Here is a 21652-nt window from a genome sequence, read left to right on the forward strand (position 1 = left end):
TTTGTACAACCAATGCAACCTAATAAATTAAAATATTTATGAAAATGATGAGAGTTCATTTATTATGATTTAAATATTTATGGAAGATGAATAAAGTTCATCAATTATGATCAATACTTTATATTAGAAAACAATCAAAAATTTTCTATGAAATTACATATTCATCAAATAAATGGATGGTTGAGATTGAGTTGTATTAATTATACAAATGTAAATGTGAATTTCACTACATTACACAACATACATATATATGATACATAAAAATACACGTTGCCAACACCTTTTGAATATCGTGAATTTAAGAGAAGGTTTCAGTGAAAGCAGGGTTGTTGGGGAAGTCAAATGATGCCAAGTTCATCGACTTAAAAATATTTATTGATAGATATTAAATATTATAAAACCATTTTAATTAAAAAATTATTTATTTAAAAAAAAACAGGTTTGAATAGGCAACCACCTTTACACGTGTCCCCTTTCAATTCACGCACATGTATTCTTATTTTGTTACAATACAACTACCCACTGATCCCGGCTGCATCGTGATCAACTTTCCACCGCCTACATCCAATCCCACCCTCCATTTCCCCTTTCCCCCCCTCCACTATTCCACTTTCTTCACTTTTACCACCTAATGTTTCAAAATTTGATACTTTTTACCCTTATGTTTGTTTTTTTTCTCAATTTCCCCCCTTCTTTGGGAAAAAGCTTGATGATTGTTTTATTTCAAAAGTTGACACTTTGCACCCTTAGGTTTGATTTGTCTAAAACCATTATACCTTTTATTTTTTACACATATTTTTAAATTGTTTTATTTGGCAATAAGTAAGTTTCTAGATGGCTTGAATTGTGATGTGATGTCAAAGTCAAGTCTAAGTTTTAAGAGTCATGACGAGCCCATGATGTTTTTCACTGCGTGACTTATGACAACAAATTTGTATATCATATTTTCTACTATTACTCAGTTAGTCAAAGATAATGAACAATTTAAAATAGGTTATATAATAAAACTAAAAAGTAAGACTTACCATGGCACCGTATCGAGCCTTTTAGAATACTGGTTTTAGGTTAACTTAATATTTTTTATAGTATGATAACATATGGACCACACTTGCAGTCTTTTATATGATTGTAATACAATTAGGCCTTATTCCTTATGAATAAACCTACATGCTAGTTGTCTAATTTGATTTCCGTTGGCTCAAAGATATGTCAAATCTCATCACAAAACAGCATTAACACTGATTTTGAATTTCTCAGTTTTTGAAAAAAAGAAGAAAAAAAACAATATTTTATCAGATGTCTGTTTATTACTGGCAAATATTTGAACACAGACTTATTCCTAAGTCTGTATAAACTTGATGGTTTTATGAAAATCAAAGTCATCAAGCACTATGATTCCAGTTGTATGTCATTTTGGCAGTGTTTTTTTATAGTTATATAATCGAAATTGGGAAATATATCAAAAATAGAAATTTTGCCTTTAATAAATACAACCACTCAATGTAAAGAAGACTGTGGGTTTGAAAGTTAGCCATTTGCTTGACCAAAAAAATGGACTTTTTGGGGATTTGTTCCATACCCATAGGGGTAATATGGCCAACCCAAATAAGTTAGAAGGCCATAGTGTAACTTTCTATTTTTACCCTTTATTTAACTTTCTAATTAATTTAGAGTTTTTCTTGTTTTTTTTAATCATGTAGTATTTATATACGATAAATAGAATAAATAAACTTATATATTTTCTGTATTTTTGGTGAGATTTGAATCTTTGACCTATAAGAAGACTAAAGGCTCACATACTCTAGTCTTTTACTATTTGGTAGAGTTTTTCTTGTTGATAGAATGTTTTTGGGAGATTTTGATTTTGTGGTTAAAGTCTTTGATTTGTATGGTCTAAAATGAAGTTTAATTATCTATGAAAATTTGTTCGTTGTTTAGAAACGATAGAGAGATTATAACAGATTTGATGAAAGAGACGGGATACAAATATGATATGATGGAAACAATTGAAATACATTAGATTTGAATTTGAAATGACATAATCTCTTAACGATTTTAAATCCATTGGTTGTAAGATCTAAAATCCAAACTTTTCGTTAAACCAAACACATGATTGTAATGAAATTCGATCCCTATCCTACCAAATAAGTAGTTTACAGTTTTTTTGAAACCGAAAATTTGTGTGGTTTATATAACCACACACTTTCCAGATATCTTGTGAAATTCTTCTTGCATATTAAAACAAATATCTATTTTTAACAGTAAGCATTTAAAATAAGATGATTAATTAACACTGTAAAATTATTACATTTTTAAAAGCAAAATTACTATTTAATTAATTAAAAATATAATAATTACCTATTTTTTTAATTTTTAAACAATTATCGAACGAAAGATATTATTTTTATATATAAAAATTTGTGGAATATTCGTTAAAATTAGATTTGTGGAAAATAATATTTGAAAAGAGAAAAAAGAAAAAGAAAAATAAATGTAAAAAGGGAGCATTTAGGCGAGGGTGAGGGTGTCGAAATCAAGTATAGTCCCCGACGCGTAACCCCAACGCCAGCTGTAAGGTCATGGATTTGATCTCGTGTCAAGTGGGCCACTTCTACTTCCGATGGGCCCCACCTCACCCCCTCTAAAATTCAATCACTTCATATTTAGTCCAAATATTTCCTTTTTTCTTTATATATCACTATTTTAGTCGGTACTTTCACTTACTTATCGGGTAAAATTTTAGTATGTAACAATGGTGTATATATGCATATAGGGTTGGGTTGGGTTCATGTAAGACAAGGATGTTTTCGTGAGACAACTTTTTTACACTTGAAACTTCATAACAAAATGTTGAGAAGGTAAAAAGAAGTCGAACATTCACAACAAAAATACTGTGAAGATTACTTTCACAACGTTTTGCTGTGAAGTTTCAAGTGTAAAAAAGTTGTCTCACATGTCTTACGAAAACAGTCTTGTTTCACATGATCCAAAGTCTTTCTCTCTATATAACTTTAGACCGTTTCTATATGATTTTTTAGTGTGTGCATATGTATATGTTTATTAAAACACACATTGGGTCTTAAAAGAAACAGTTTTTAAAAAGGTGGACTGATTTTGTAACATTCGTAATTTATAGGGACCAATATTTCCATTTCATAATCTTACAAAACTCATCCTTATAAGCCTGTAACTCGTACATCTTACACTCCTCCATCATCATTCTCTCTCTCTATCTCTCTCTCTCTCGTATGCTTCTTTGGTGCTTCTGAATTTCTGAAGAAGACACACACCGTCTTTATGTGTTACGGTGTGTAATTTTTCTTGGCAACTGCACCAACAACACCATCATCGTCTTCTGCTGATAATTACGTCTTGAAACAAGTCGAATCTGGAGAAAGACGGTCGTATGTTTATGTAATTGATGGCGAAAAGTGGGGTGTTTGAAGGGGATCAGAGCGTGGCGGTGGCGAGGGCGACGACGGAGTTGAAGAAGGAATTACAGAGACTTGTTAAAGCGATCATTGAAGATTCGTCGTCAGAGGAAGAACCAAATGGATTTGGATTTATTGAGAGAGCCAATCAGACTTTGCAAGCTTTGAAGGAGTTGAAAGAAGGAGGGAAACAACGATCTATCAAGAGAATCAATAATAATAACAATGAAAGTTCCACGTCACTTTGGGCTTCTTGCCCTCAGGAATTTCGTTGCCCTCTCTCTAAAGAACTCATGAGAGATCCTGTTATCCTCTCTACTGGTCAGGTACTTCTTTTATTTCAATTTCTCTCATCAACTGTTTTTTCAGTATTCCTTATTATTACTCCAATTTTTGTATAAAAATTTACTAGTTCTTCTCGTTGACGTGTTGATTGTCGTGTATTGTACCATAATATCTTGACTACATTGAAATTGGACTAAATTTCAATAGTTATTATGTTGAAGAATCAGAACTAGGGTTTCTCCCTATCAATTTTCAATTTTGTTTATATGATTCAGCCAATTGGTTTAGGGATTGATTAGGATGTGTTTGATGTTCAATATTGTGGATTTATCTCTGTTTGCTTACTGGTTTCAATCTTCGGAATTATGATTATTTTGCTGATAATTTGCAGACATATGATAGGCCATTTATCCAAAAATGGTTAAAAGCTGGGAACAGGATATGCCCTCGGACTCAACAAGTTCTTTCACACACCATTCTAACACCAAATTACTTGGTTAGAGATATGATATCACAATGGTGCAAGAATCGTGGTGTCCAATTTCCTGGCCCTCTTCAGTATGCAGATGAAGATGGATTAACAGAAGCCGATCGCGATCTTTTCCTATCTCTTCTCAAGAAAATGTCATCCACCCAGTCTGAACAGAAGGAAGCGGCTAGGACTTTGCGGTCATTGACGAAGAGAATGCCTTCTTTTCGGGCATTATTTGGCGAATCTCTTGACGCCATCCCTCAATTGCTAACCCCATTTTGCCAAAGCAAGTCTCAGAACGAAATCCACCCTGATCTTCAAGAAGATCTGATCACCACCCTTTTGAATCTTTCTATTCATGATAATAACAAGAAGCTTGTTGCAGAGACACCAATGGTTGTACCTCTGCTGCTGGATGCTTTGAGATTTGGGACAATTGAGACCAAAAGCAATTCCGCTGCTACCCTTTTCACCTTATCGGCCCTTGACTCCAATAAATCCCTAATCGGAAAAGCCGGTGCTTTGAAACCCCTCATTGATCTTCTGGAAGAGGGACATCCATTGGCAATGAAGGATGTTGCTTCTGCTATCTTTAATCTGTGTATCATCCATGAAAATAAAGCTAGAGCTGTGAGGGATGGTGCTGTGAGAGCACTATTGAATAAAATCAAAAACCGGGTTCATGTGGACGAGTTATTGGCTATCCTTGCCATGCTTTCAAGCAACCAAAAAGCTGTTGAAGAAATGGGAGATCTTGGAGCTGTTTCTTGCTTGCTTTCTTTAATAAAGGAAACAAATTGTGCCCGAAACAAGGAGAATTGCATTGCTGTTCTATACACCATCTGTTACTATGATAGAACAAAATGGAAGGAGATGAGGGATGAAGAGAGTAGTTATGGCACACTCTCTCAAATCGCGCAAAATGGCACTTCAAGAGCCAAGCGAAAAGCCAATGGCATACTCGATAGGCTCAACAGAGCCATCAACCTTACCCACACCGCCTGAGTTCAATGGGTTCTCCCCAAAAAAAGACGTGTAAATTCCACATCTTCTATGTCATTACAAATCCGATAGCAGGGTTCATTCGCTTCATGTCAGGTTTGAATTATAGTTAACCTTGTTCCGTCTTTTAGACCTCAATTTTGTAAATTCTTGTCCCGTGCTTGAGATTATAGTCACTGTGAATAATTACTATATATCTATATCTATATTATTATTATTTATATTCTCTGTTTTTAATACTATTTCTAATAAATTCTGCACATGAAATGCCCTGTTGATGGTTTTAAATTATTCACTAACAATCAAGTCAACCAAGTTCATATTTGCTGTATTAGTTTTTGTCCATTAAGTCTGCACATGGTTATGGAGTGTAGGTAACTTGAACCTTACTTGATGAGGCATCACATGTTGTGTCTACATTCAAGAAAATGATTTTCTTGAATTATTATAAACTCCCAGTTGATATCCTTTTCCTTAGATGGTGGAGATGGATATTTGAACATGAGTTTGCTTCTTGATGTTTATTTGGGGCCATGACCCCATGGCCATGGAAGGAATAAAAACCCAAAATTGTTGGTTACCACTTGAAAATAATTGATGGATGAAAAGTGGGAATCAAAATAGGAAGAAGATGCCCATAATCAATGAGGAGGCCACTCTCTTTTGTGCTGGATGAATTTATCCATCCATTGAAGATGCCTCTCTTCCTTTTTTGTGAAAGTCTTGATTGACAACAGTTAGTAACCCCATGACCCTTTATCCTGTTTGGCATGGGTGTATGCATAGTTTTCATGCTTTCATTGGCTCCGTTGATGAATCTTTTCATCACCATAACCACTTGGCTCATGGGTTTCTGTTGATATCAGTAATTACTTGGTCATATCCAAAAAAAGAGGTGGTTAAAATTACATGGGGTCTGCGTTTGGTATGCAGGACAAAACAGTAGAAAAACTTGTTGTTTCGTATTTGGTGTGATATCATATTAGAACAAGACATGTCTTGAACAGGACAAAAATGCTTTTTTATTTCTTCCTAAAAACAGATGAAACATAAAGACATCAGAAAGATGTGAAAATATTCGTAAATGGTTAAAAGATATCGTTCTTGAAGGTGCTACCGCATCATTTTGTGAGTTGGAAAGACATTTATTTATTTATTTAATTGGAGAGGTCAGAGTCATGGCTTGCATTTTGAAGGGATGATGTTCCATGTAGGCAGTATGTTATTTTGTCAGAACCTGATTCCAGAGTGTGAGGGTATCATCTACAGTAATCCATATCCAGTCCACACAATTCCCCCTTTCCATGGAATAAATATTTATTCTGGATCAAATAAATAATAAATATTACATTCTTATTTATATTAAAATCAGGTTAAATTATATATTTAAAATGTAAAAAAAAAATCTTGATATTAATATATATAAAAAGGAAATTAGTATGTATGTATATTTAAAAATATATAAGAGATGTATTTAGCCTATCTCATAAATAAATGTTTGATACTTGATACAGATTGTTTAAAAAAATTCAGTTCAAAATTAAAAAAAAAACTACATTCAATTACAATATGTTTTTTTATTTCGAAGATTATAACATTGATTATATTATTAAAATATTCTATACATTTAATAAAATATTATTTCTATCCCATAAACATATAATTTTAAACTAAAAGGTCTTTGACCTCCAAGGAAGTCAGGGGTTCAAAACTCATTAAATGTGAGATAAGTGTATGAGTTTATTTATTTTATTTATCGTATATAAATTTTATATACTTGAAAAAGGAAACATATAATTTCAAAGTTTTTCTTACTAGTAGAAATATAATAAAAAATTTATTTTCCTTTCATGGTAATCAATTTTGGAGAATTATCAAAATTTGAAAAAAATTATACTTTTTCTCCTACTTTTGTTGGAGCAAAAAACATTGATTAAAATCCCTTAAATCTTCATTTTGATAATCTGTTGAAAATGCTTTCAAGATCAGACAATTTTTACATATTAAATTCATGATTTAATATGTGTATATATATATATATATATATATATATATATATATATATATAAGTTAATAGGTGTAAAAGTGGTTAATTTAGGAATGGTTATTGTTTGCTCGAATGAGTAAAAAAAGATGTGATGTGGCATAGAAATAGATATAGAAATAGAAGCATCTTTTCATCAAATAAATAAAATTGTGGTCCAAATCTCATGACTCATAATGGAATTGGATGGATCAAAGCATTGACACAAAACAAAGTTAAAGCTTAACTTCCATTTTTACTTTTCTTTTTCCCATCATTTTTTTTCCCATTAATTTATCAAATTATGTAGCTAAAAGAAACCTTGACCACTAATTAAATATCTCAAATCTCATTTATTATTATTACTAAGGGTATATTTGGTATAAAAAAAGATTAGATGAGCAAAAGTGAGGTATTCAAGTAAAAAAGTTGTGAAAGGTTAATTGACAAATTTATCCCAATCTCAATTTTTGTTTCATCTAATTTTGATGGAACAAAAAAAAATCAATTTTTATGCCACTTAGAATATATCTAATGCAAGGTTCTGATAAGCAAAATATGAAATGGTTTGCAAGAACTATCGTTGTGAAGAGTTTTTTTAAGAACCTAACCCCCCTTTTGAGTTCTCATACAATAACGTTGCTTCTTACCACGAAATTTCTAGTTTTTTCATATATTTTATTGACTTTATAATTATTAATATTATACTTATAATAGTTATTGATGTTGAAAAAAAATACACGGGACCTACAAAAAGAAGGTTTTTATAAGAAGTACCATTTTATGTGAGTTGTTTGATGAGTTAGAAGTGAGGTAACAACAAAAAGTGTAAAAATGTTCTTATAAGAACCTTCATCGTAGATGCTCTTAGAACTTGTGTTGGGATCTCAATTAAATGTGGCGTTTGAACAACAAGTACTGATACAAGTTCTTCCCTTCTGAATCAGATAGGGAAAGTCGTGGAAACAACAGACTCGACAGTCAGGCACACCGTGAGGCTGACTACAGCAGACCAAGAGGCTTTTGTAGGATCTTGCTTACTATACCTGATACTGATACTGTAGTTTTTATGTTGTCCTATCATGTCTCATCTCGTCTCATCCCTTCTTGATTAGAACTTCATCAAAATAAAACAAATAATATCTACTTAAAAAAGATATGTAAACAAATAAAAGTTTAATATTTACTTACTTTGATTTGATTTGATGATGAAGATTCTTTGTTGGATATTTGTGGGTGGATTTATCTCCAATGCAAGAGAGGTGTCATTAACTCTTTGATTGCCAACAAATGATGTATCCACTTGGTATTTTTAATTTTAACCCATGCATCACACTTCTTGTTACTTAGTGCATATGCTTTTAATATCCCATCTCAAAATCAGATATTTCACTTGGACCAAATTAAATTATTTCATTTCATAATAATAAAAATGTTGTTTTTATGACAATGACCAAGAATCTTACTTGATAAAAGACATAGTAAAGACCGAGAATCTTATCTGGTAAGTAAGGGAAAAGACCCTTACTCAGTTAACGTTTACCGTTTAAGAGACACTCATCAACAATCCATTTGATGATCGAGAATGTATCGTGAATAAGATAAGCTAAATAACAACAGTCACTATTGCCGATAAGTACTTACCTGGCAACCGTTTGATAAACAACCTTCGCTCCATGAGTGATTAGTGCTCATCTCGACCACGCATCTTACCCGGCTAATGTTTACCCAATTTGCATTTGTAAACCACCTCCTAAATGACAGTTAAAGTTCAATATATCAATCAAATTCCTACCCACAAATTTGTACAAGAAAACAATGAAAAGATTGGAACCAACAACCAGCACTCATTTTGTTCAGTTAAAGTGTGTTTTTTGTTGAGCATAATAACATCAAGTCACAAATGGGTGGGTGAGAGGGACATATGATGCAATACTCTATAACCATTGGGCATATAAATCCAAGAGAAGGTGATGGGATTATTACTAAGACTGGCAAATACAAACAAAACTGTAAAATGAGAGTGGATATGTTTCATCTTATTTGTGTAAATGGCATAAAACAGCAGCAGCATCTCTGGGAATACTCAAAAATCTAAAACCAAAACACCCAAATATGTCAGAAACCACTGCTGATTACTTGGGAATGGAATAGTGGATATTATCAAGAATCTACATTGGTTTATGGTACCAAAAGATTAATCAATTCAAAAGTTTATATTCAACCCACTTCCCCAATAAATGACTATATCCAATAATATATGGTACACATTACAATATATTTAATGAACTTTTATACTGTATGAATTATGATGTGATTTACCAAAACACCAATAACAATTTGTGATGATATGGTGCAATTTTAGGGAGCCTTTGGAAGAGGGGGTAAAAGTAAACTTTTTTTTTACTCGAAAGTAGAGTGGCTCAAGTGCAGAGTTGTCGCAAGGAATCTCTCTCTTTAAACATAATCAAGCTTGAAGAAAGGAATTAAGGGAAAAACTAGGCATTATCAAGGTGGGTATTTATGAGTTTTACTGAGACCCATACATGCTATATAAATGTATTTTATGCATTATGAAGAAACTTGATAAGATGTTTTGACATGTTTGCCTTACATGAAAATGTTGATGCATTTATATATTCAAGATATATGTATGATGGCATGTTATGATGTGTTTTACACATAATGCATGATAGTTTTATGCATGATTATAAATATCCAACGTACGGGATATAGAATGAAGGGACGTCTTGCAAAGAGACCTTATGGGGCAGCCTTTATGGACCTGAGGGGGTTAGCAAACCTCAAGGCAAGTATGGTATACTTGCATGTGACAAGTGAGATCTCAAAATAATGTTTTATGCATGGCAAGTGTTTTCTTGAATTGTTACTCAATTATTACAATAATTATTTATTCATGAAACCACAAATACTCACTAAGCTTAAAGCTTATGTATTCCATATATGTGTCTCGGGAAAGGAATAGGAACCTCATGAAGTAGTTACTCTTTTAACAGAATTCTGATGTATTATAAGATGTTGAAATAATAGGACCAAGATAGCATACTAGGTATGGAACTAGTAGCTTGCGTTGTTGGGCTGAAGGGAGTTTTTTATTTGAGTGGGTGGGGTAGAGGGCTCACAGTTTAGGCTAGAGATGTATTTTTGCCCCTATTTGCTCTTGATTTGTTTTGCCTTCCTCACTTCCCTTGCTTTTTTCTTTCTCATGCTTCGTTTACCATTTGTTAATCTTTATACCTTCTACCACCTTGCTCACACTTTTGCACAAGCCAAAGGTCTTCATAGAAACAACTGCTCTACTCTTTTTGGACATCTCATCCTCCCCAAGCCCTACTTTAGAGCGAGATTCATCGGGTTGGTATGGTTTGGTTTAACCTTCCTCAATCGACAATGCATACCATGTTTTTTAGAAAGATTATATAGACATCTTGCAGTAGCTACTTCCCATTTGTTTCCTATGCTACTTTTCTTATGTGTCTCCTTTATTTTTGTTTTACAAGCAAGGGGTCTTCACAAAAATAACCTCATTATCCTTTGGAATCAAAGCAAAGTCTACATTCATACCCCATAACCTACCTATGTGTGAGACACATTAGGTTCGTTTGGGTTGGTTTGCTCTAAGCTACTTCAATGTTTATTAGGATGTTTTCATGTTCTTTAAGCACCATGCTTTTTTTTTTAGAGTAGAACTCTGGTCTGCGTACATTAGACCCCACCTTCAAGTGGGACATATTGTGCTCATTTTGGTTTGGTTTGGTTCATAATCTATAAACATTATCCATAACATTGCATACTTCACCACAGAGATGACCAATGTAGAAAATTTACCAATATGGTAAGCATCATACTTTCAAAAGTCTCTGATCTTCCCTCCAGGTGCCTTTAAAAAGTATCTAGTTCTCTTCTGTAGCTGAAACATAAGACATGCCCTTTCAATCAGGGTAAATTTACATCCAATCATGCAAAAGAATAAATATAAATCCAAATTGGATAAGCGCTAACCGGGTAAGAGTGCAGTCTAGATAAACTTTGATCGAGAGTAAGAGAGCCTTTCCTTCCTTACCGAGTCGGTCATCATCATTTGTCGATCAAAGTGTATGGTAAACAACTTCACTTCTTACAAGACAAGCGTATTCAACCCAGTAAGTGGTCAGCAATTAGTAAAAAAACCTCTAAGTCATGACACACGTGATTAATAATAGCAAGTTTTGCTAATGAACCGTACAATCATGAAAGTAACTGTTTCGCAATTTTAGCATAGAAAAAGGACCGTCCAGAATCTACATGATGATACTGTACAAATTGGGGAGGTGGGCATTACAATTGGAACAGATTGATTGCACCAATATATAAAATACTCGTGCAAACGCAAAAGAAGGAAAAATGGATCTAAGAACAATAGATTATATCATAACAAATCGACACCATATATTTCAGTCCATCCTGTAAGCCCAACCATGTTTTTCCAAAAATGCTTGCACTGCTTCTTTCAATGCCAAGTTCTGGACCAACTGGGATGGATGAAGAGTTTCCCGCGTGATTGGATCGAACTTGCCCACCTGTTTGGTGGTTATCGAACACATATGTCAGAAAAACAAGATCCAAAGAATTACCAGCCAGTTCCACAAAGAGTTTTAATTGAGATCAGATTTTTGAATTCAAAATGAGCATGTTCTGCAACAAATTTAACAATTTCCAGTTTGTAATANCCCCAACAACCCCCATCCCACCAAAAAAAAAAGAAACAAAGTGTCCATGTTTCTATTTAGTTTGTCTCAAAACAAATGACCACTTTTTATTTTAGTTTGTCTCAAAATAACTGTCCACTTTCTAAGCTAAGTGCCTATTTTCCTATTCTACCCTTAATTATAAGCCGGATAAATTTATTAATCTTTTTATTAGCAAGGGTAAAATTGTCATTTAGTTAATTAAAAAGTATAATAATTATATAATTCTAAACCTGGGTGTTTTTTCACTGTTGACATTTATTTTGGAATGGAGGGAGTAATTTATATCATTCTTTAATGCCGTATTGTAGTTATGAAGTTTTTTCCTGAAAACTCAGAATCCACATCATGTTTGAAGTCAAAACATACCTCTTTTTTTTTGGAAAGAATGAGGTTATAACAAATAGCTTGATGTACATTCCAGAATACGATCAACAGAAAAGAAATACTGGTACTAAGATAAACCTTTTCGAGATGGTCGAGGATGACTGCCCTCTCATATGTAAAACCACTAGGAGCAATGACAGGATCACGGAAAATATCAAGTGTGATTTTGCAGCATAGGTAGTCCGGTATCTGAAATTACACAGGTTGAATAAAAACGTGTATTTTGTTACAATGAACTATAAGAACCCAAAAATAAAATATTTCACCTCCATTGGTGTGTCAACCTCCGCAACTTTGCTGAATACTAATTTCAGAGCTTCTAATTGTTCTGAAGTAGAATCTGTAACTTCATCAGTAAAGCCTTCCATTTGAGTGACATCGCACAAATGTTTTTCTTTAAGAGCTATCTCACAACTTTCTCTAAAGCACAAAGTGACAAATAACAATGAAAAAAAAAAGAAACAACATTCTCATGTAAACTAAAACACTTTCTAACATCCGATGCACACATACTTGGGGTGCGTTTGGTAAGCAGATGGGAGGGGAGTGAGGTAGACGGGTGAAAGAATTGTGAGTTTTTAGGGTTTTAATTTGACATGGGTAGTTTAGTAATTTACAAATTGTGTCCCCTTGTCCCAGATTTTTGTTCCGCCTATTTTGGTGGGACAAAAAAATAAGTCCCCTCCTGTCCTAGTCTAATGCTGATCAAACGTTGGACGATAGGTTTTTTTCTGTCCTATCCCAAGTATCAAACGCATAAAAGTACATACTTAAGGTTTTGCAAATCCCAGGATCGTTTGGTAGAATCATGCTCCCATTCCTGATACTTTGCTCTTGCTAGCTCCTGCCATATCTCCTCCACCATATAACTATTAGGGTTTGCTCCTCTTCCAAGATCCAAAGACTGCAGACAACGCAAATGGCTGTCAAACATAGATCATACATGTCTAACACATAAGTACCGTTATGGTTGATTGCTCCTCAGTTTACACTTTACACATGTTAATTCTACCAAAGGGTAGAGAAAACACTAACTCTTAAAATACTACAAGCAATGATGCAACACAGATTGTTGATGTGAAAACAAGTTGAGGGTCTTCATGAAAACAACTGATCTACTCTTTCGGGTAAAGGGGATACATCTTACCCTCCCTATACCCCACCCCAGGTGGGACGTAATGAGTCCGTTTGGTCTGGTTTGGTTTAAATAAATCACTGTCCCTTCAAGATAAATCGACGAAACGCAACTCTTCCGTTAGATATAGTCTTTATGAGTTTTCTTTTCTTGCCTTAGGATATTAGGTTTTCTTTATTTAGGTTACTTAAATATTGTATATAATGTAGTTACCTTTCTTGTTAATAAGATGAGAAACACAATCCCTGAAAACAACATGGTATCAAAGCCAAAGTCTGCCACTCTAGGGACTCAACATTTTGGCTAGCCCCCTCTTGACACCATGGGACAATTCGTGTCCATCTAGCCTTCGTTGGAGGGGGCGTGTTGGAGTCCTACATTGGCTAGACTTGGACCATTTCTCCGGTATATATGTTGGAACCTCCCCCTTTCTCCTCAAGGGCTCTTTTGGAGAGTGATCCGGGGTTCCACATATTCTCACATAAGCTAAACCACAGCCTCAACATCAAGATAGAGTAAACCTTTGCTAGAACTTGCAATCATGCTAGATTCATGCACTAGGCAATCATCAGAAAGAAAATATAACATACTCGCTTCGCTGTGGAAGGTAACAGCCGTTCTTTTAAAATTTAATCAACAAGACATTCAAAAGACAAATGGCAAGTAAATCTTACCCTTTCCAATGCTTTTATTCCTTCAGCATATTTTTCCCTTCGTATTAGTGCAAGCCCTAGCATATAATGACCCTACAGTTCCAAAAGCATTTCACCATGTTAACCATCCTATTCACGACCAGATATGGATGCAAGTCATAAAATAGTAAGTAAAGAAATCAACGTATCATTATATTATCAATAAACAAGCCGTTATATATTCAGAAGGAGAGAATATAAGCTAGCATGTATTTATACATATCGATAAAGAGAGAAGAAAAATAAGAACATAAGCTGCAAAAAAGGGAAAAGATGAAACATTTGACAGCTCTATGATGATCGTATGTTCCAGAAGACATCCTCCTCTAAAACAGCTGCTGCAAATACAGCACCAAAAGATAACACTAGTAGAAAGAGTATGCATGTTTGTATAGCAAGAAGGGTGCGCTGAGGACCATCAATGAACTTATGTTTTTCTTCCCTTCCATATAGAATCCCATGTTTAGTTTTAATATTTAATGGTACATTTTATCCGATTCTGGGAGAATAACGGGCGCCATAAAATCTAGAAAAATGAAACATTATATCATCGTCAATAATTCCTTATCTCATCAGTAAGCTGGTCTTCTCACTTATCTTCCTTTAAGTTGATGCATACATTCTAGATGAGACAATTTCTGAAAGCAACTTCAACTCCGAGTTTAATGCAGATTGTTTATAAACCACTTGTTATAGAAGATGGGGTTATTTAGCTAAATGACCTTCTGACAAGTGTTTTCTAAATCCATGACCTTCTGACAAGTTGCTAGGCATTCTTATGCATGGAGGTGGCATTCTTCTATTAAAGGCAATCTTAACCCTGTCAGCAGGTCATGGATTTAAAAACCTGTCAGCAGGTTATTTAACCAAAGGTGTAACACCCCCAAAGCCCAAAGCAACGGATTGGCCCAATAAATTTGAATCCAACTTAAAAACCATGGTGGACGTTATTGGTAGCACACTACTTGAGACTTGTAAGGAGCTAACAATTCTCACCTTCTATCCATGTGGGACGAGTTGTTACAAACTCCCCCACTTAAACTCCTGACGTCCTCGTCAGGCCTACCCAGAATCTTCCTCCTTGTCATCGGCAATGTGGGGTTCGCCTAAGATGTTACAAACACCTCCTCTCAAAGACTCATCATACCCGATGAGGTTTGCCTCACCATCCCGATGGTACAAGGATAGGTTCTAATACCATTTGTAACACCCCCAAAGCCCAAAGCAATGAACTGCCCCAATAACTTCGAATCCAACTTAAAACCGTGGTGAAAGTTATTGGTAGCCCACTACTTTAGACTTATAAGGAGCTAACGATTCTCACCTTTTATCCATGTGGAACAAGTTGTTACAAAAGGACCCCTTGTAAATGTCCGGGAGCCTAGACACACAGAGGTGGATGCACACTTGTCTACGACGCAAACTCATTTCTACCAAGGTGGTGCAAATTGATGAGAGACGTTAAAACAAAATTAATCACAAGCTTCCAAGACCAACGTCACATTCCAACCATCAAAGCTACCATTTTGCTAAACACCAATTAGAGCATAGCCTTACACATAATTGTTGAACTAGTAAAGGCATGGTCCTATGCCCAAATCCATCAAGACTTCTGAGTTGCAGTTCACATAGGCATGGCCCTACAGCCTGTACTAATTTTGGTGTGATCCTATGTCCAAAGCAGTCAATTTCAAAAATCATTTCCAATCTGTTTTATCACTGATGTTCTGATATAAAACAATGTGTTATCTTATATTTTAATAATTATGTCTTAGGGATGAAATGTGGGGTTTGGCCTTGAACATGTGATGAATATGTCATGCTCAATCTTACAAGATAATCTACAAAAAGTAACAGAGGATCAAGAAGAATATGGAGTTTTGGGTGGCGCCATCACCCAAGATGCTAAAAGACTATCAAGATCAACATAAGAAAGTTAAAGATGATGCTTAGTCCTTTAACAGAGATGAAGAAGTATCCTACAATATGCTTACAAGAAAATGAGAAGACAAATTCGTCCACCTCAAAGGTATGTATATACAGGTTGCTTAGGAGTATGATCTAGATATAAAGGAACCTTCCACATTTTTAGAAGTTGTGGGCTTGTGGAGATGTCTAAGCATTATCTGATGGTTGTTTTGTATATTTGTTTATTTTGTTGCTTTATGTGGATCACATATTCATTATGCTTAAAAGAGCAAAAGAGGCAACTTAGTGGTGAGAGTGAAATGAGAGACTTTGGTGCTACAAAAAAGATACTAGAAATGGAGATTCACAAGGTTAAATTAACGAAAAGTTGTACTAGGACCAAAAGAAAAATATGTGAACAATAAAGTAATTAAACATTTTAACATGTCATTGAACATGTCATTGGCATCTCACTTCAAGCTTTATCATGGCATGAGTGAAAAGAAAGACAAAGACATCTCAGGTGTTTTGTATTTGGCTACACATAATATGTTATAACCTGCACTCATTCAGATATTACGCACTTCTAGTGCAGTCTGACAGGCTTATGGACTATGGCCACCCCAAAAAAAGTTCTCTGACAAGCAATGAAATGGACACTTGGTTATCTAAAACATACCAAGGTACCACAAGTATCAGTCATGCTTACTGCTTTTATCGTAGCATCTGATTTACCTGGATCATGAGAGTTTCCTACATGGTACGTCTACACACGGCGAGTTGTGCAATGAGTTGGAGAGCAAAGTTGTTTTATTATTACCAAGGTAAAGTATATATCAAGGTGGCAATTTGGTTATAGCCTTATATAGGGTTTGTTCATGGTTTGTTCAATTGGTTATCTACTACTAAAGCAAAAAATAACAGGAAAGGTCTACGTACATCTCCACCACCCCCCATGGACCCTACTTTCGTATATAGTACTCGCTTCTCGTCCTCCTCACTGCTCGTACTCACTCCAAAAAATATCATCTTCTTAAGGTTAGTTAATGGCATTTACTTGACTTCTCCTCTACAGTTTGTTAATTTGTTATAGACTTATTTTCTCTTTTCTTACTTCTCTTCTCTATCAAACATTAGCTACAGATATATGATAACACCTAGAAACTCACACTTAGATTTCTCATAAAGTAGCAAAATGGTTTCACCAACTTAGGCAATGTAAAGGTTGCAATTAGGTCTTCATAATGACCGTGGTAGCCAACATTTTGGTTGATCAAGACCAACAAGTCCAAGATTGTCATATAAATGTGCTTCAAAAATGTGTTTTTTCATAATAGTTTTTTTGGCTTAGCCAAAGGATTTTTTTTATTCATAAACCACACACACATCTTTTATCAACCAAAGCCATGTTTCTATAGCTTAAATTGACATTTAGGCAAAAAAGGAATAAGCATGCTTTGTTACGCATCTTGTTTGCATTACATTTCTAGAGTTCTTTCATTTTGTACTTGCAAATATTTTGCCACTAGACCACTGTAATAACCACTATATCAAATCATGATCATGACCTTGATTCCGCTTTAGGACTGCAATATTTGCTTAGGTTTGAAGTTCCCATGGTAGCATCCTGCCCTACTTTGGGTTTCGAAATTTGGTTTCTCACTTATGGTTATATATTTAAAACTGCTTGTTGCCTTAAATAGAGAACCTAGAGAAAAAAAAACCAACCCTTGAGAAAATATCATTTGTTCTCTTTATTTTCACGGTGGATGACCCTCTCAAATCAAATTGTCATGGTCTTTCACCTCTTTTGAGAATTTGTACATGACAATCCTCTACTTTCATCTCCCGTTTTTAGAATTTTTGTATATTAATTCTACATTCCAATCTCTTCTATTTTCTTTTGTTATCTTTTGGGTGGTGTTAGCCATCAGTTAAACTTAACACTCTTGTAGGAGAGAAGACAGTTTAGTTATCAATGATTTGACCGACTTGTAATCAGAAAAAAGGTTAGTCCACGTGATCAAATTGGAACCTTTGACATACAATTTTCTGATGTAGTTAATCATATCAAAAGTTGCACCTAGTAAAGGGGATATGTAGGCTCAGATTTGCAGGATCAACTTCATTGAATGTATTTTACAGAATAAACAAAGAACATATGTTTTTTCCTGCCAGTTGCTTTCTTACATCCTTATCTAATTCCTCATTTATGGCAATGGTTTCTTTAAGCCATTTAAACAATGATTGCGTAACTACATACAAGAATTGCAATTCTTCAATCCTAAAAAATGTGAGATCTAACAGAAGGCAAGGATTTACCGCTAGAGAAAAAAAGGAAACAAGTGAATAGTGAATGCATGCAAAAGAGAATATTTGATGATCTAGACCTTGACGGAATTACGATCAAGCTGAACAGCCTTCTGGCAATCCTCCTCAACTCTTGCCCAATCACTACATAGAATCATCATAGGCAAATTACAAAACACAAAATCAAAACATTGTCCAAAGTTGACATCACAACCTAATACTCTCATCAGTTCCAAAAGATAAGGTGCAGTTTAACTTTTGATGTAAAAATAGTTATACTTCCAACAATTTAACTTCAAATTTGATAAAAACTCTAAAAACTCTTGAATTTTGGGTAATTACCTCTTTCTTAAGAGGTTGACTATTACCATTCGCAAAAAGATTAATGTTCTAAACTTAACATCCATTTCAATTTTGTAGTTGCAAGTTACTAGGCTTGACTGTTTTAACTCTATTTTCATCTTTTGGAACAATGGAACAAGAAACAAACCCTAATGACATAAAAAGCATAGCAACTCATACTTACTTCCGCTTGAGATGGCATAAAGCTCGATTGGTCCAGTAAATTGCAACACTAGGGCACAACGTAATTGCCTGAAAATTTTGAAACAGGAAGAGAAAAATCAAACCGAAGAGACATTTCATCAAACAGTTTATGATCATGACACTAATCTAACTCGATTAAGCGATTATATCTGAAACCCTTAAAAGAAATACCTCCGTATAAGCTTCGATGGCAGCACCCAATTTGTTCTTCTTGAAATAGAGGTTTCCATCAAGCTTAAGTTGTTCTGCTTGCATGGCTGCCGTGTTCACACCCTTCACCATCACCAATGTCTTCGCTATACAGAATTCTCTCCTCGTTTCTTTCTATAATCCACTTATCGCTCTCTCGATCTCTCGGTCTCTATTCGAAATCTTTTGGGTAAAGAAAAGGATTGTTTTGATGTGGGAGGAGGAGGAAGAAGGCCAAGAAAGCGTAGTAGGCACTAGGCAGTCGTACTGGGTGGTGGAGACTAAAAATACAGGTGACAGAATGGTTGTAGATGACAGACGGATATGATTGGTCTGTTATATACGCCGGAGCCTTCCTCCGCTGGAATAACATCGAGTGGTGTTGACTGAAAGGGGTCAACGACCGAAAGGAGGCAACCTACGATTATTACATGTAATTTCCAAGAAGTTTACAATAACAACCTTTTTTTTTTCTTTTTTTCTTTTTTTTTACTTGGATATCCAATCAGTTATACGAGTCGAATAATTTTAGTACGACCACCTACTTTGTAGATAGCCCAAAGTCATCATATTTGAATCTCCATGGCCATAAAGAGATTTTTATTCTTCTTTGGATTTAAATCTGAGACCTCCAAATACTTTTGACTTTTAATCAACCATCATAACAACCTCTTTTTTATAGCATATCTAATATATTTTTTAATTTAAAAAAATCCCTAAAAAATATTATATTTGTTTTTATGAATTCTTTATTTTAAAATTTATAATATTAAGATATTATTTTTTATACATTTAATTTCAAAAACTATTACCAACGATAATAATAAAATATTATTTTTCATTCATAATTAATCATTTTGAAAGAGTTCTTCTTATTTGGATATATTTTTCTTCTCACTCTTACTTTTTCCATTTTATAAAAGGTTTTGAATGATCTGTTGGAACAAAAATATCTATTTCTTCGTTTTGGAGAAGTTGTTGAAGATGTTTTTTTTGTCACATTATCATTTACAATTCATTAAATTAATAACCTATATATATATATATATATATATATATATATATAGACTTGGGATCATATCAGACCAAAGTTTTTTCGTGAGACCCGTAAGACCAATTCTCAACCCTTGGATTAGATTTACAATCTCACCATTCTTAATTACAAAATTGCCACGAGAATTCTCAATAATTACAAAATTGTCACCGTGTAACTTTAGACCGTTAGATCATTAGTTTATAAAGTTGATCAATTAACATAAATTGGTCTCATGGGTCTCACAAAAAACCCTTATATATATAAGTTTTCAAATTACAATGATAGTAATGTTTTGTTTGTTAGCAGATTACAAGCTTAATAATATCTACGGCTTATTCGATCAACTATACATGATTGTTTAATTGGCTTATCTATTAAGCTTCTAAAGAGGAACTTTACATAAAAACCCGAGTTTTTTTTTTCTTCCAAATTTGCTCATTGCAATTAAAAAAACATCCTCATACCATCTATAAGGAAAACTCTCACACAAAAACACTTTTTGTCGATACATACAGATTAATTCATATAGTCAGCTTCATTCGTACAATGACTTAATGAAAAACCAACCAAGCAAACCCTAGGAGTATCTTAATTGAAACAACAAAACAATCGAAAATCCTTTCACCCTCTCAAAAACAACAAAACCATAAAATAAAATCAAGATGGACAAATAACAGAACAAGAAATGAATTAGGATTTAGGGTTCGAGTTTTCGACGTCATTATCAAAATGGATTATTACGTGAGTAGAGTTTTACTATTTGTGTAATAAATCAAATTCAAAAATATAAATGTATTAATAATCATTTAGTCAATTCTAAGTCCAACCCCTCTTTTGAAAATACTTAGAGAAATATGACAAAATTGAGTTTGTTTAGAACAATTAAATTTTTTGATTTATGCGGATACAAATTCAATAAATATCATTACAAATACGTGAAAACCAATTTAAATCATTAAATGAGTTTGATTTTAAGTTATCATTCACATTGTCTTATATGTCACGTTCTTGTGTGTGTGTGTGCGTGTTTCATATATAAACGTATTTTCATGTTTTTGCAACACTTATTGGATTTATATTTGATTTGCCCTCTATACGATAATTTGTGGATATAAAATTAAGTTTATGAAACATTATTGCTCGATTGTCCAAGTAAAAAGAGGGTGAAGTTTCCACAACAAAGTTTGGGATTTAAATCAGACTTCATCCACCTTGCCATAAAACACCATGATGTACCTCTCCCATGATGGTCGTGGAACCGATAAGATTTGATCAGTAAGAAGGATAACCACGACCCTTTTTGCACAGTTAAGTTTATGAGTTTTTCATAGTAACAGTTTTTAGAAAGAAAAAAAATCTATTATTTATAATTATAAATAACCATTACATATAATATGAATAAAAAAATATATATGGTCTACCTTATATATCCTAATTAATTAATATTTTTTTTAAATATATTTAATAATTAATTAGTATTATTTATAA

At 33.8% G+C, this 21652-nt stretch overlaps 2 protein-coding genes across 2 annotated transcripts; one reads left to right on the plus strand and one right to left on the minus strand.

The window, feature by feature from the left end:
• Positions 1-3248: 3248 nt before the first annotated feature.
• LOC112518484 (U-box domain-containing protein 9-like) lies at positions 3249-5382 on the plus strand. The gene is made up of 2 exons (XM_025126189.1): positions 3249-3757; positions 4108-5382. Exons 1-2 carry the CDS (start codon positions 3422-3424, stop codon positions 5191-5193), a joined length of 1422 nt encoding a protein of 473 aa, XP_024981957.1. The 5' UTR covers positions 3249-3421; the 3' UTR covers positions 5194-5382.
• Positions 5383-11426: 6044 nt separating this feature from the next.
• LOC112518228 (E3 ubiquitin-protein ligase CHIP-like) lies at positions 11427-19490 on the minus strand. Its single transcript, XM_025125849.1, has 8 exons — positions 19111-19490; positions 18920-18987; positions 18474-18537; positions 14158-14229; positions 13119-13252; positions 12615-12768; positions 12427-12537; positions 11427-11793 (listed from the first exon to the last, which is right to left on the minus strand). The coding sequence occupies exons 1-8, from the start codon at positions 19219-19221 to the stop codon at positions 11668-11670; spliced, it is 840 nt and encodes a 279-aa protein (XP_024981617.1). The 5' UTR covers positions 19222-19490; the 3' UTR covers positions 11427-11667.
• Between the last annotated feature and the right edge of the window lie 2162 nt (positions 19491-21652).

The sequence above is a fragment of the Cynara cardunculus genome (genome assembly GCF_001531365.2).
Source record: "Cynara cardunculus var. scolymus isolate 2C chromosome LG 9, CcrdV1, whole genome shotgun sequence".
NCBI classification, from domain to species: domain Eukaryota; kingdom Viridiplantae; phylum Streptophyta; class Magnoliopsida; order Asterales; family Asteraceae; genus Cynara; species Cynara cardunculus.

Bases quoted from the DNA above. Each gene is read 5' to 3' on its own strand.
- LOC112518228 (XM_025125849.1), bottom strand. From the start codon at position 19,221: ATGGTGAAGGGTGTGAACACGGCAGCCATGCAAGCAGAACAACTTAAG. The intron at 18,988-19,110 runs GTATTTCTTTTA...CAAAATTTTCAG, and splicing joins CCATCGAAGCTTATACGGAG to GCAATTACGTTGTGCCCTAG. The intron at 18,538-18,919 runs GTAAGTATGAGT...GATTCTATGTAG, and splicing joins TTATGCCATCTCAAGCGGAA to TGATTGGGCAAGAGTTGAGG.
- LOC112518484 (XM_025126189.1), top strand. From the start codon at position 3,422: ATGGCGAAAAGTGGGGTGTTTGAAGGGGATCAGAGCGTGGCGGTGGCG. The intron at 3,758-4,107 runs GTACTTCTTTTA...GATAATTTGCAG, and splicing joins TTATCCTCTCTACTGGTCAG to ACATATGATAGGCCATTTAT.